This window comes from Anomalospiza imberbis, chromosome 20, assembly GCF_031753505.1.
Source record: "Anomalospiza imberbis isolate Cuckoo-Finch-1a 21T00152 chromosome 20, ASM3175350v1, whole genome shotgun sequence".
Classification (NCBI taxonomy): domain Eukaryota; kingdom Metazoa; phylum Chordata; class Aves; order Passeriformes; family Viduidae; genus Anomalospiza; species Anomalospiza imberbis.
In genome coordinates this window covers 1,015,681-1,030,433 of record NC_089700.1, presented here as the reverse complement: position 1 = coordinate 1,030,433, position 14,753 = coordinate 1,015,681, and the positions used below count along the sequence as shown (strand labels likewise).

General features: G+C 54.3%; 1 protein-coding gene across 5 annotated transcripts in view; it reads right to left on the bottom strand.

Moving 5' to 3' along the window:
* CALN1 (calneuron 1) overlaps positions 1-14,753 on the bottom strand; it is a 146,573-nt gene that overhangs the window by 44,829 nt on the left and 86,991 nt on the right. For all 5 annotated transcript variants that reach the window (XM_068210109.1, XM_068210110.1, XM_068210112.1 and 2 more), the window contains one exon: positions 1,999-2,111. In XM_068210109.1, the coding sequence (XP_068066210.1) occupies positions 1,999-2,111 (113 nt within the window). The remainder of the gene's footprint in view (positions 1-1,998; positions 2,112-14,753) is intronic.

Here is a 14,753-nt window from a genome sequence, read left to right as displayed (position 1 = left end):
TTCCCTCCTTAAAATCCTTCCTTGGGAATGGCTGCAGGGCTAAAGGGCTCTGTCAGCAAGCCGGGCTCAGCCCCTGCCATTTGCTCCAGAAAATGTGGAAATTGCACATCAGGGGGAAGTGGGGAACACGGCCAAGCCATGATTCCCACAAAGCCTTGGTTTCCCATCAGGAATCCCACTGGAGATGCTGCAGAGGCAGAAATGCTCAGGGATGAGGTGACTGATGGCCCTGCAGAGGGATTGGGTAAAGCCAGGGAGCAATGGGCAAGGAGAACCTGTTCCCTAAATGACACTTCCGTGATTTTTTCCTTGCTTTTTCTTTGGGAAAAAGCTGCAAAGACATTGTACTCCAACCCCAGAGGAAAAGCAACCAGAGCTCTTCAAGGGCTGAGAAATCCAGGGAAGTGCTGAGTAAAGAGGTGGCAAAGCCCATAACTGCTGTTTTCCAAGGCCATGGAGCACTTGTGGAACTCAGTCAGAGCTTTGCTGCCTGAAGGAGCCCCCAGGGCTGTCCCTGCCCACCCAGGGCTCCCACCCGGAGCCTCTGCTCCGTTTTCCCTGTCTCACCACAGACAGGGAGACACCAGGGCCATGTCCCTGTGGAGGTTGATCCCAGGAACCCTGCTGCCCTAAATCCAGGCACAATCCTGCCTCCCGGCCTCATTCCAGGCATTTGCAGAGGTGGGAGCGTCACTAAAAGCAGTGGGTTAAACTGTGAGTGGAATTTTCAGGAAGGCTCCAGACTTCTCTGCTCTCCATCCAAGAGCTCAGCTCACAAACTTGATTTTCCCACCAGGATTTTTGCTTCTTGAGCAGCTCCTGAGGGGCTGGAATTCTGGAAGGCGCCAATGGCTCCGTGGGATGGGATGGGGCTCCCTCCTCTCCCTCCCAGGCTGGGATGAGGCTCCCAAGGAGCAGTGAAGGCACTAAAACATCCCTGGCTCCCAGTCCTGCCCCTCTTGGTGCCAATTACTCCTTCCAGGTACATCACAAACCATGGGGGCTTCACCAGCACCAAACTCCTGCTTTGACAACCAAATCCTGGAATCCAGAGCAGAATTTTCAGGGTTATTCCTGTCCCATGCCAGGAGGCCAGGAACAAGTTTTTAAAAGCCTTTTAAAATACTCTTCCAAAGCTCCACCCAATTCAGTCTGGACAGGGCTGGAGGGTTGTAAAAGAAGGCAGAAAATCTCATTTCCAGGTTTGGCTCTTTTGCTTCATTAAACTTGGAAACAGCCAAAGTTTCTTAGCAGGCCAGGGTTGTGGGATGGTCAGTGAAAGGAGCTGGAATCCCACAGGAAGCCACACATTTGATCCATTGGCAGCAAACATGCAGCTCTGTGTTTTGGGGGATTTTTGATCCTGCCATAATGGCCTGGACTGCTTTTCCTGGAAGCTCCAGTGCTGTTTAAAGTCTCACTGCAGGGCAGCCAAAAAGCAGCTCCCAGTGCTGGATCTATCTCCTTCCAGTGCCTGGGACCAGCAGGACCAAACCACCCCTGGGCAGCACCTGGGGCAAAACTTTCTCTGGCACAATATAGAGTGCTCATCCCTGAATTCAGCAGAAATCCCAGTGGGAAGTGCCCTGCCCAGCACATTCCCTCTGTGTGGAACAACCCCTGCCACAGCCAAGGGACACTGGACAGGGACACACTTCTGGGAGCAGCTGGGCAGCTTCAAGGTTCCCTACTCAAAAGATTCCTGGAGAAAAATCCTTTTCTCTTCCAAAAGTGAATCCCAGACTCCCAAAGGTGCTGCATGAGTCTTGGGGTGCTTTGCTGTGTCCAGCTGCATCCATCCACAGGAACACAGGGCTTGGCTGGACACAATTCCCTCTCCCAACGTGGGATGTTCTTCCACAGCCCCCAGCATGATGGACCTCAACACCCTTTCCAGAATCATTCCCACTCAGTAAAACAACCTGTGCTCCTCAACAACTCCACTCTGGAAGCTGCTGAGAGCTGGCTGAAGTTGCAATTCAAGCAATGCTGACTTACCTGCCAGAATATGCTGTCTATTGTGTTCCCCAGGAAGCCGTCCCTGCCCTCCGACGACACCAGCTTAGGTCCCAGAATGGTCATAAATTCATCAAAATCCACCTGGCCATCCCCTGGAATGAGATGAAAAGATCAGAGACTCGGAAATCAGACAGAAGGTTGGGTTGGAAGGGACTTTTAGAGGCCATATAGTGCAACACCCTGATGTGAAAAGGGACCCCTTCCACTGTCCCAGGGTGCTCCAAACCCCCTCCAGCCTGGCCTTGGACACTGCCAGGGATCCGGGGGCAGCCACAGCTCTGGAAATCTATGCCAGGGTCTCCCCACCTTCATTATAATCAATTAATTACCCCTTAGAGCCCAACATGCCCCTCTGGATCTGCTGCACATCAGAGACCCCCCATGCCCTGGGAAACCTCCACAGCAACTTCCCGGTGCCCATGGATCCAAATCCTTTGCTGTACCAGGGAATGACCCCTGTTGTGTCCCAGATGCCCCCAAAGACAGAATCAAGCCATACACTGAGGTGAACAGGTCAGTCCTCAGTCCCAGAGAGTGCAGAGGCAGCTCCCAAAAAGCCATTTTGGCAGGGGAACAGGAGCCAGCAGCACAGCCAGGGCTCTCCCTCTCAGGTTCTGCACAAACTTTACAGGGCCAGCCCCAGGCTCCAGAGGGAGGGGAGGGCAGGCAGAGCAGGATCCAGCAGGCAGAGCAGGGGCCAGGCCATTGCAGATCCAGCAGGTATTTCAGCCCAGCTTCCCAGCAGCATCTGTGTATGCCTGGCATGCAGAGCAGGCAGTGCAGGCACAGCCTCAGTGCCACCAGCAAGGACAGGTGACAGGTCCTGCCACTAATGAGCTGAGTTGCTGCAGTGCTGAGTGTGGCTCCTGCTCTGAACAAGGCATGGGACTGTTTGGAGGGAGTTTTGTACCAAAAGTCACTTTTCCCTCCACAAAAAAAAAAAAAAAAAAAAAAAGGGATACTCATGCCTGCTGAAGGATCTTTAAAATCCCCTTCTGAGCAGTTCAATGCCCAGATCTCCTGAGAATGCTTAACCTAATCTTGTGGAAAATCTCCTTCATTGATCAGGCCATGGACATCTCCTCCTCCATGTTATTGAACTGATGGGGTGGGTAAATCAGACCTGCTTCCAGCACCGGTAGGATTTGGGGTTGTGTTTTGCTCCCATTCAGCACCCAGCCCTGCCTGGAGCTGCTGCTGTTCAGTCCCCAGGTGTGAGAAGTGTCTCAGACCGTGAGACTCCAGCAGATCAATGCCAGGGCCACGACAGCAATGCCGGCAGTGCCCGCGGCAGCGCTGGTGCCAGCCGTGCCACCACTGCTACCTGCGCTTCTTATCACATCTGTGCTTCTTATCAATCACATCTGTGCCTCTTATCACACCCCACATCTGTGCCTCTTATCACACCCCACATCTGTGCCTCGTATCACACCCCACATCTGTGCCTCTTATCACACCCCACATCTGTGCCTCGTATCACACCCCACATCTGTGCCTCTTACCACACCCCGTGTGCGCGATCCGAGCAGCCGCGCGGCCGATGGCGATCTCCTTGTCCTTATCTCGGCACAAACGCCCTGGGAAAGCCGAGCCCAAAACCAAAACCAGCACAGCCCGAGCCCAAAACCAAAACCAGCACAGCCCGAGCCCAAAACCAGCACAGCCCGAGCCCAAAACCAAAACCAGCACAGCCCGGGTCCAAAACCGACACAGCCCGAGCCCAAAACTGACACAGCCCGAGCCCAAAACCAAAACCAGCACAGCCCGGGTCCAAAACCAGCACAGCCCGGGTCCAAAACCGACACAGCCCGAGCCCAAAACCGACACAGCCCGGATCCAAAACCGACACAGCCCGGGTCCAAAACCGACACAGCCCGGGTCCAAAACCGACACAGCCCGGGCCCAAAACCAGCACAGCCCGAGCCCAAAACCAAAACCAGCACAGCCCGGGTCCAAAACCAGCACAGCCCGGGCTCCAAACCAGCACAGCCCGAGCCCAAAACCAGCACAGCCCGAGCCCAAAACCAAAACCAGCACAGCCCGGGTCCAAAACCAGCACAGCCCGAGCGCTCCCTGGGCCGAATTGCGATCTCCGGAATCCAGGAGATCTGGGATTTCTGGGGGGAATATCCTGGGGTGAGGTTCTGAAAGGGGATTCTGTAAAATGGGAGGGTCCCGTTTCCAAAACCGCTCTCAGCTCCGGGGCTCTGCAGGACCGGGCTCATTTCTGGGCCAGAATATTGAGGTAAGTGGTGGGCAGCTCATCACCTGGAGAGCCGTTCTGTGAAACATTTATGGGCTGTGGCGTTCCCCCGGCTGCCCCTCGCGGGGGCATCCCGCGGGTGGACCGGTCCCGGCTCGCTCGGGAAGGGAACGCAAGGTGACAGCGGCTCCGGGTGATTTACACCGCGGCACTGCGCTCGATGGCTCCGATAGCAGCGAATCCAAGCGCCGGGATGCAAATCGGGATGCTTTGGGATGCTAATTTCTTTAAATTAGCCAGATTAGCAAGAAAACAATTTGCATTTTAAAGAGATGCTGGTACCTGCCCCCGCATACATTTGGCCTGTGCCCGTGTGACCCCGAGCACGGAGTCTTTCAGCTCGGGCTCTCTCCAGTGTCACTCCACCCTCAGAGGACAGGCAGGACTCGGTCCCACACGTGATTCCAGAGAAAAGGACTGCTGGGCTCTGACTTTGTACAAGACTTCAGGCTGACTTCCCTGTGCCTCTGCTAGGGATCATCACTAACTTCACAGGCTTTAATTATCAGCTTAATGAGAGCATTTCCCACAACCTCCAAAGAAAGATGCCATTGACAATTGCATTATCCCCTTACTGACTGCCTTTTCAATTAAAACTCTTAACTAGCAAGGCAACTAGACCCCACTTTTGCCTGGTAGAAATATCCCTTTAACATTCATGTGAAGCTGCAGAAAACAAACCTTCCCTGCCATCAGCACCTCAGGAGACTGCAGCATCATTTCATCAACAGAGAGAAATCACGGGTTTGTCTGAAAATTCCTTTTGACAGCCACGAGAGAAATGTTAGAAAAACCAACACCAAAACCTGCACAGGGCTGCTCTGCACAGCCCGGGCATCACCAAAGCCCGGTTTTCACATCCTGTCCTGGGAGCACAGTGTGGAATTTGGGTTTGGCACAAGCAGGAGCCGCCCAGCTCGCCCTCCTGCTCCTCCCCACAGCCACGCACCAGCGCTGGGAGCTGCAGGGGGATCGAGGCCTGGCATCAAATCCAGCCCTCCCATCCCTGTGCTGCAGATGTGCTGCTCTCCCCAGGGTCCTTGGGATTCTGAGCCATGTGTGGATCATCCACAAATTAACTCAGAGCTGGTTTAAGGATGGGGAGAAAGGAGAAGGCTGGGAGCTCGTGTGCTGTCTGTTCTCCCTCACCTTCCTCTCTTCTCTCCAGGGGCCATCCCACAAACCCTGACCCAGCCAGGCTCACAGGACCCCAGTCCCCCTGTGAGATGGGTGCTGGTCACATCCTCCCCTCCCCTGCCTCCAGGCTCCCGCTGAGGCCTGAGCACAGCTCATCCCACAGGATGAGAACTCCTGGGAAGGCTGGAGGGGCACAGGCAGGAACAGCTGCAGCCAGGTGGAGCAGGATGTGCTCCCTGGCCCGGGACAGCCCCAGGACAGCTCCCTCCCCTCCCTGCTCCCAGGCACAAATGCAGATTTATAAACCCCGGCCGGGCTGGGGTGCCTGACTGAGGAAGGGAAATGGTTCCATGGGGACTGGGAAGTGATGGGTTAATGGCTGCACCTGAGGATTTCAGAGCTCTTTTCCAGCTTAAAGATTCCATGATTACAAGGCACTCACACATTCCCAGAGCTTATTTACAAACTGGGAGGGCAGGGAAACCTAGGGGCACGGTGGGGTGGGACAGGGAAACCTTGGGAATGGGGGTGAGGGGTCTACTGGGACATGGAAACCTTGGGAATGGGGGTGAGGGGTCTATTGGGACATGGAAACCCTGGGAATGGGGGTGAGGGGTCTATTGGGACATGGAAACCTTGGGAATGGGGGTGAGGGGCTGCTGGGACATGGAAACCCTGGGAATGGGGGTGAGGGGTCTATTGGGACATGGAAACCCTGGGAATGGGGGTGAGGGGTCTATTGGGACATGGAAACCCTGGGAAAGAGGGTGAGGGGTCTATTGGGACATGGAAACCCTGGGAATGGGGGTGAGGGGCTGCTGGGCCAGGGCAGCCTGGCAGGTGGCAAAGGGGGTGAGGACAGAGGGGTTCAGGCAGGATTCCACCCCATCCCTGAGTTCCCTGAGCCAAGGGATGGGTCACTGCCTGTGCGGGTGATCTTAGCAGAACACCAGAGCTGAGCTTAAGCACTGGTTTAAACCCACCTAAATCACTCCTTGGTTCCCTCCTAGCAGTGCCCTCACATTTTCCTCCCTGTAAAGCTCTGTGTTAATGCTGGCATTAATGTCACCGAGGCACCTGGGGGCACCAGCGCTGTGGCTGAGCCTCATGACTCAAGCAATGACTCAGAACCTCTCTGGCCACCCCAGCAGAGCCAAAACAGATCAGCTCATCGTCCCCAGGCCCTCAGCTGGGTGAGAAGAGCTCCAGGTGCCCACAGACCTTTGGTCCCTGCAGGACTCAGCCCTGGCAGGAACCAGGGAAGTGTGACAATAACAAGGAATGGCAGTGGTGGGAGCCTGGCTCGTTTTCCCATTGTGGGAAGAGGATGCTGAAGGCACCAAGCAACACCTCTGGGTTCTCTGGGAACCTTTGCAGTGCCACAGACCTCATGTGGCCAGCAGGGACTTGCCAAAGCTCCCCCTCACTGCTCATTCATGGGGTGCAGAGAGACCTTGGGAATAATTCCAGCTTGGGGATAATTTCAGCATCAACATTTGCCATGTGTGAGCTCAGTTTGGCCACTGAGAGCTCCAGAGAGCTCCAGAGGGGAATCCTGGGATCCCATGGCACATCCAACACCCTGTGCCAAGTGTGAGGACGGCAGGGTTGGAGCTGGATCATCTCTAAGGTCCCAAACCCCTGTGGCTCTTTGATTCCAAGGGCACCAAGGATGATGGAGGAGCAGCAAAGAGCAGCGTGGAGCTGGGAATCCAAGAGATTTTCCAGACCTTGCAGCCCAGTGAGATTTGCTTTGGACCTGAGTGACTCAAGGAAGGAGTGTCTGCACCTCTGCAAAATGTCCATTGGGCCTCCCAAATAAACCTGTGGGGTCACAAAATCATGGAATCATTGAGGTTGCAACTGACCCCCAGGATCATCAAGTCCAACCTTCCCCCAGCACTGCCAAGGCCACCACTGACCCCTGTCCCCAAAAGCCACATCCACATGGTTTTTGAACATTTTCAGGGATGTCTGACCACCCTTCCAGTGAAGAAATGTTCCCAATGTCCACCCTGACCTCCCCTGACCCAGCCGGAGGCCGTTCCCTCTCCTCCTGTCCCTGTTCCCTGGGAGCAGAGCCCAACCCCCTTGGCTGTGCCCTCCTGTCAGGAGTTGTGCAGAGGAAATGGGACACAGGAAAAAGAAAATCATTAATGACTGAACATCTGGAGGGGACTGAAAAAGCACCACTGCCCTGCAGGGAGCAGACTTTGGGTTGGACACCATCTCAGGGGAGATGAAAGAGCCTCCAGCCGTTTGGAAAGGAGATTTACTCCCTAAGCCACTTCCCTTCAACACCAATTCTCCTCCAGGTTCTGATCCCACTCCCCAGCACCGAGAGGTTCCAGGTGCCAGCAGCTGCTCCTGCTGGTTATGCACTGGTTTATAACAGCTGAGCACAGAGAATTCCCACCCTCTCCCTAAGCTTTGAGCTCAGACAAAGGATTTCATCTTCCCTCAGACCTTCCCTACGGGGACCAGGGGAAGTTGGATCTGCTGGGATGTGCAGCAGGAACCAGAGAGCCAGAGTTGTGCAGTCACCTTTTCAGGGCACCAGCAGCCCCAAACATCCCCAGCTGCACCCAAACCACCCCCTGACCCCATCCCACCTCCCCCTGGTCCCGTTCCCACAGGATCCACCCTCAGAAGTCTGCCCGGGCTGGAAATGCCGGACAGGGAGAGCAGGGCTCCAAATCCCCTCATTCCAGGTAGCGGCAGCAGCTCCTGGGAACTCCTGCCGGAGCTTTGAGGGAACGAGGGAATGCTCGGAGGGGCAGGGGGTGACCCCATCCCGCCCCCATTCCCATGGTACAGCCCCACCTTCAGCCCTCAGGAGCTGTCTCTCCAAAAGTCTCCTGTCTGAGCCACTCCCTTGGAGGTGGAATTAAATCTTCATTGGGCTGGAGAAAGACAGAGCTGGAGAGGGGAAGTGGAGGGGGAGAACATTCCTGGAAATGAGAGGGGGAAAGGGAAATGAGAGGGGGGAAAGAAAAATGAGAGGAAGGAAAATGAAAATGAGAGGGGGAAAACATTCCTGGAAATGAGAGGGGGGAAAAGGAAAATGAGAGGAGGGAAAAGGGAAATGAGAGAGGGAAAACATTCCTGAATTGCATCACCTCCACCCCCGGGCAGAACGGATTTAGCCCGGGTTTTCAGAGCCTTCCTTGTGCATCAGATTGGCTGGATAATGCGCCCTGATTGCTCCCTAAATGAGCCTTTCCCTGGCCATTCTCAGGATAATCAGGTCCCTGGAAGTTCCCTGCGTGGCCCCGAGCGAGGCGCGCCCGGGCCGGGATGAGGATGAGGATGAGGATGTGCGCTGGGAGCTGATGAGCACCGCACTCCTCCTGCCGAGCGTGACCTCCAGCGAGCAGCGAGGTGAGATATTTAAAGTTAATGAGCTGGGTTTGCAGCTCGGGGCCCGGAGCACACAACTGCTGTTTATTTTTATTCTCCAGCAGCTCCCTGCGGTGCCCGGCCGGCCCGGGCTGTGTCATTGCCGTGCCGGGCTCAGCTGGGCAGGCTGGGATGAGGCACAGGATGAGCAGGAACAGCTCCAGCCTCAGGAGATTTCCCAGACAAGGCTTTCCGTTTCAAAGATTGGCAGGTCAGAGCCGCCTCAGCAGCCTGACCCCTTGCCCAGCACGAGGCAGAGAATTTCTCCCTAATTACAGCTCAATCCACAACTACAACGGGAACAGGGAAAGTCTGCCCCAAAACTTTGGCCTTGAAAAACAGTTTTAATTATAGACAGCTCCAGTGACTTCTGGGAGGAAACAACTGCTCCCACCACCAGGAAGAACGTGGGTCTGTAGGAATGAATCCAGAGAAGAGCACAGAGCTGCTCCCAGGTCTGGGACACCTCTGGAGCCAGGCTGGCAGAGCTGGGGGTGCTCACCTGGAGAGGACAAGGCTCCAGGGAGAGCTCAGAGGCACTTCCAGGGCCTAAAGGGGCTCCAGGAGAGCTGGAGAGGGACTGGGGACAAGGGATGGAGGGACAGGACAAGGGAATGGCTTCCACTGCCAGAAGGCAGGGATGGATGGGATATTGGGAAGGAATTGTTCCCTGTGAGGGTGGGCAGGCCCTGGCACAGGTGCCCAGAGCAGCTGGGGCTGCCCCTGGATCCCTGGCAGTGCCCAAGGCCAGGCTGGACACTGGGGCTGGGAGCAGCCTGGGACAGTGGAAGGTGTCCCTGCGATGGCAGGGGTGGCACTGGATGGGCTTCAAGGTCCCTTCCAACACGTCCCAGGATCCTGCCCATGGAATGAGAGGAGCTCTAAGATCTCTTCCCACCCAAACCATTCCAGGATTCCATGAAAATTTTACTGGATCTGAGGAAAGGATCAAACATCTCCACTGGAGCCCCTGTGCCCCTCAAGTCCCTCCACTCCTGCAGTTGTCAGAGCAGTTGTGTGGATCTGGTTCCATGACAACGCCACAGAAAAGATCCATAGATTGTCGGGACCATCCCTGGAGGAGGGGTTTCCATGGGGGCTGGAAGGCTCCAGCCGAGCCCAGAAGGGGGGAGCGGGGGGGGGGGGGGGGGTTAGTCCATCCCACTGAGCAGAGGAGCTGGAGAGTTCCTCACTCTGGCAGCCCTTGGCTTGTCCTGCAGGAGGAGGGAACACCTCCCCAGGCCTGGTTTGCTTCCCATTAAAAATAAATCTGTGAACTCCCCGTGTCCCCAGGAGACAGGGACTGAGGAGGACAGGGAATCTGCTGCGACCTGTTCCAGCTCCAGCACAAGCACTCAAACCAGGAGGAAAAGTCCAAGGAAAACAGAGCTGCAGTAAGGAATAAATGCCCATCAGACACCTGCCAGCTCCACAGCAGCCCCAGGGAGCTGCAGGACGCCCAGAGACCAGCCCTGTCACCAGATGTCCCCAGGGGAGGGCTCTGCAGGGGCTGCTGAGTTGGGGGTGAGTCCCCAGAGCCCCCAGCCCTCTCTGAAATCCCCTCCCTGGGCACCCAAAGCCATTTGGCAGGTCTGTACAGACTCAGGTCCATCCCCAGCTGTGAGCAGCTGGTCCCTCTGTCCCACGGCTCAAGAGCAGTGGGATCCCCCCAGACTTCCCAGGATTCCATCAGCTCTGCCCCCTGCCCTGGGACGGGCAGAGAGCTCTGGGTGCACCTTGGGCAGCACCAGCAGCTCATTAAAGCAGGACTCTGGGTGCCTCCTGGGGCACACACACCCTGGGAAGCCAAAATGATCCCAGGCTGCTGCATTTCAGCAAGAAATAAAATTCAGCAAGGATGCAAAGAAAGCACAGGGCACGCGGTGCACCCCAGCCCAAGCACAGGTGGGTTCCAGAGAGGGCACTACACCTCGGGGCTTCCTTTTGTGCTGGGCTGCACATCAGCAAAGGCAGGGTGGGATTTTATTGGGTATAATTTGATATAATTCGGTGTAATTTGATGAACCTCTTGCTGCTCCTGAGCTGCAGATCTGACAGGCTGCAGCAGCAGCTGTAATTATTCCTCATTTCTGCAGTGAGAACACAGAACAGGATAAAATGTGATAATCCTCATTGTCCAAATGAGAGCAGACATGGAGAGAGTGGCCCCCATAAATCCAGACAAGTCTCATCAAATCCACCCCACTGCCCAAAATTCCCAGCTCAGCAACACATTTTAAAGGACAGACAGGCTGGAATGGGGCTGGATCATTTCTCACTCTGAAAAATCACTTTGAGATCAAAAGACAAACCCAAAATCCATCATAACCCATTGCCCCTGGATCCCTGGAAGTGCCCAAGGCCAGGCTGGACGGGGCTTGGAGCAACCTGGGGTAGTGGAAGGTGTCCCTGCTCATGGCAGGGGGTGGAGTGAGATGATTTTTAAGATTATTTCCAACCCAAACCTGGGATTCTGGGATTCTCTGACTCCTATGAACTCTAATTTTAACCCAGAAATGGTTCCTGGTCCCCCTCCAGCAGGCTGGGCTGTTTTATACTGAAACACATTTTATATTGAGATATAAAATGAAATATTTTATCCAGCTCTTTTCATGCTGAAACACAAGGAAACATCCACAACAGTAAAAAATCTCAGGAAAATCCAAAGAAGAAAAGTGGGAGAGACAAAAGAAGGAGAGAAAATATTTCCAGCTTGGGAATGTCACCATTGTCCCTCACAGGGCAGTTCCAGCTGAGCTTGTGGACAGAAGCCAACATTTCATTGATCAAAGATTGGACAGGATGATCTTGGAAGTCTTTTCCAACCTTAATGATCCTGGGATTTGTCCAGCCTTAAAGATCCTGTGATCCTGGGATTTGTCCATGCCTAAGAGCAAGGCATTTGCCTTCTGTCTGCCCCAGGGAAAGCTGGACAGTTCATTTTTGAAGGAGAGATTTGCTGTCTCCAGCTGTCCCAGCCCACGTCTTTGACCAATCCCATCCCTGTCCCCAGCTCTGGTGTCTCTTCCCTCACCAGGAGCCAGGGCAGGCAAACTAAAGCAATGTCCCTGGGGAACTGTGGGCATCAGGACAGCAGCCTGGAGGGACACGGTGACCTTGACACCACACAGCCATGGCACTGTCACTTTGTCCCTTTCCAAAGAGAATCTGGGACATTCTGGGATGTGCCACCTGTAGTGGCAGGATTGGAGAGGTGACATCCTGGGGAGCAGTGAAAAACTGGAATCTCAGTTTGAAGTTCTAGAATTACTGAGGTTGGAAAAGACCTCCAAGGTCATCAGGTCCAACCTTGGTCCAAGTGGCCCCATGGCCACCAAACCACAGCACCAATGCCACTTCTGCCTGGGTTTGAACATCGAGGTTGTTCTGGAAACAACCAGGAAAAGTTTAGGTTGGATATTGGGAAAATGTCTCCATGGAAAGGCTGGACACTGCCCAGGGCAGGGCTGGAGTCCCCACCCCTGGAGGGGTTTAACAGCTCTGTGGATGTGGCACTTGGGGACATGGTGCAGGGGTGGCCTTGGCAGTGCTGGGGGTGGTTAGACTTGAGGACCTCAGAGATCTTTTCCAACCTCAATAATTCCATGACTCTTGCAGAATTTGAAGCTGAGATTCCCCCATTTTTCATTGCTCCCAAGGATGTCACCATCCCAGAATGTCCCAGAGGTACCAGGCAGGTCCCTGGTGAAACCAGCTCAACTTTTGCTTCATCAAAACACTCCCTATTCTCATCCCAATAAATAATTTGACATCCAGGGGTGGATTTTCCCCCCTCTTGTGGCAGCCTGGAGTTATTTTTCCAGCTGCTCCTCTAATTAGTGCACCAAGTGCTCATTTTATTCCTCAGATAAAAATCCCAGCGAAACAATTTGTGACACTTAAGTCACACATTCATCTCTTTTATGGCAAATTCTGCTTGAAGAGGAGGAATCCCAGATCAGGCCACACATTCCATGTGCCATTTCCCAGTGTTTTTATCAGCATCACTGCCAATCGGAGGAATTTACAAATAATTCAATTTTCCAGCACAGAAATGTATAAACTATTTCCTTTTCCCTATGCTGGCAGAACATTCCAGGTCATTCCCCAGATTGCAGAGAGAAGCATGGGCCCCTCCCACAGTTTGTGTCCCTGAAATGTGGAATTATGGCTGAAAATTAGGGGAATCCATAGGATAAAGGTCAGATTTGACCTCTGGGAGCATTTCCAGACCAAAATATTGGTTCCCTACAGGCACAGCCCCCAGAGGGGTACCCAGGTCCACCTGGTCCAACTTCTGTGGGAACAGCCCCACACTTCCAAACAAAGCTTTGGGATAATGGGAATCCTGGAACCCCCAGCCCTCACCTTCCTCCCTAAGGAGAAACATTTTTGCCCAGCAAATCCCTTCTTGTCCTATTCTGGCACTTCCCATCCCGGCAGTGCCACAATATCTCCTGGAGTTCACAGAAGGAGGGTTCTGAGGATTTCTTGGGATTTCTGTGAAGACCTTGAAATATTCCAAGGAGATCCCCATTTTTCTCTGTAACTGAGGGAGTTTTATGCCAATTGTATGATCTTCCCCGTGGCAGCTGCATTTCTTCACCTGGGTGAAGCACACTGTCCTGGGTTGGAAGATTTAGCTGGGGGTGTGCATTCTATTTCCATCTATCTGAGCTGGGGCAGCTCTCTGCTGTTCATGGGCAGTTTTCTTTATCTCTCCCACAGCCAATCCTCCCTCCAGGAGATCTCTGCTGTTCATGGCCAGTGAGTGTCCCTGCATGGCTGAGAAAATTCCATCATCCATGGGGAGAGGCTGTGCCCAGGGGAGGAGCCAAGCATTCCTACCTGGATACAATCTGACCTTGGCACACCACAGCAGCCTTTGCCCACTGCATTCCCAGAGGAGCAGCTTTCTTCCTCACTGCATTCCCAGAGGAAGCCCAGGCCCATCCACACCAGCCCTGGAGCTTCAGAGGAAAACTCCAGCCTTGTGCAGGATCCCTGCTCCAGCAGAAGCACAGCTGGCACTGCAGGAGGGCTGAGCCACCATGGGATGGGACTGCTGCCACCCCCCTGACCCACAGGCTGCCAGGGCCTGTTCTTACTCTGGCAGTGGTTTGTTTTTTGTTTGTGATATTGCATTTGTATTTTTAATTTTCCTAGTAAAGAACTGTTATTCCCACTCCCATATCTTTTCCTGAGAGCCCCTTAATTTCAAAATTGTAATAATTCAGAGGGAGGGGGTTTACATTTTCCATTTCAGGGAGGCTTCTGCCTTCCTGAGCAGACACCTGTCTTTTCAAGCCCAGACACCTGGCAGAATCCTGAAACCATGGAATACCTGGAGTTGGGAGGGACCCACAGGGATCAGAGAATGCAAATCCTGCCCTGCACAGACACCCCAACCACCCTACCCTGGGCCTGGCAGTGCTGTCCAAGCGCTCAGCCAAGCTTTGGAAGAACTGCTGGAGGAGGGATTTGTAGGGATCCAGGGGATCCTCGGCCCTGCTGCTCTCCTGCCTCCAGGGAGGAGTGGCAGGAATGGGATATTCTCAGGAAATCAGGGCAATGCAAAGGGGGGTGAGGGCAGAGCCACTCCCTGCACTCCTGGGCACCCTGGCAGTGCCAGGCTGGTGGCTGGTGACACATCCCTCTGCTGGCCTGTCCCCTCTGCAGGAAAGCTGGTGATATGTCCTTGTGCAGGGAGGCGCTGGCAGCCCTCAGCAGCCATGGAGGCATCAGAGGTCACACCTGTGAAGGGCTCCTGGCCCAAATCCCAGCAGTGCCAGGGCTGGTTTTGCTCAAGCTCCAGGAGTGTTCTCTCCCTAACCCCATTTTTCCTCCAAAAGTGATGAATTATGGAGCATCCATTCCTTCCTGCTCCAATGGGAGCTCTGAGAGTGTCCCTGAGCAGCTGCACACCGTGGCCCTG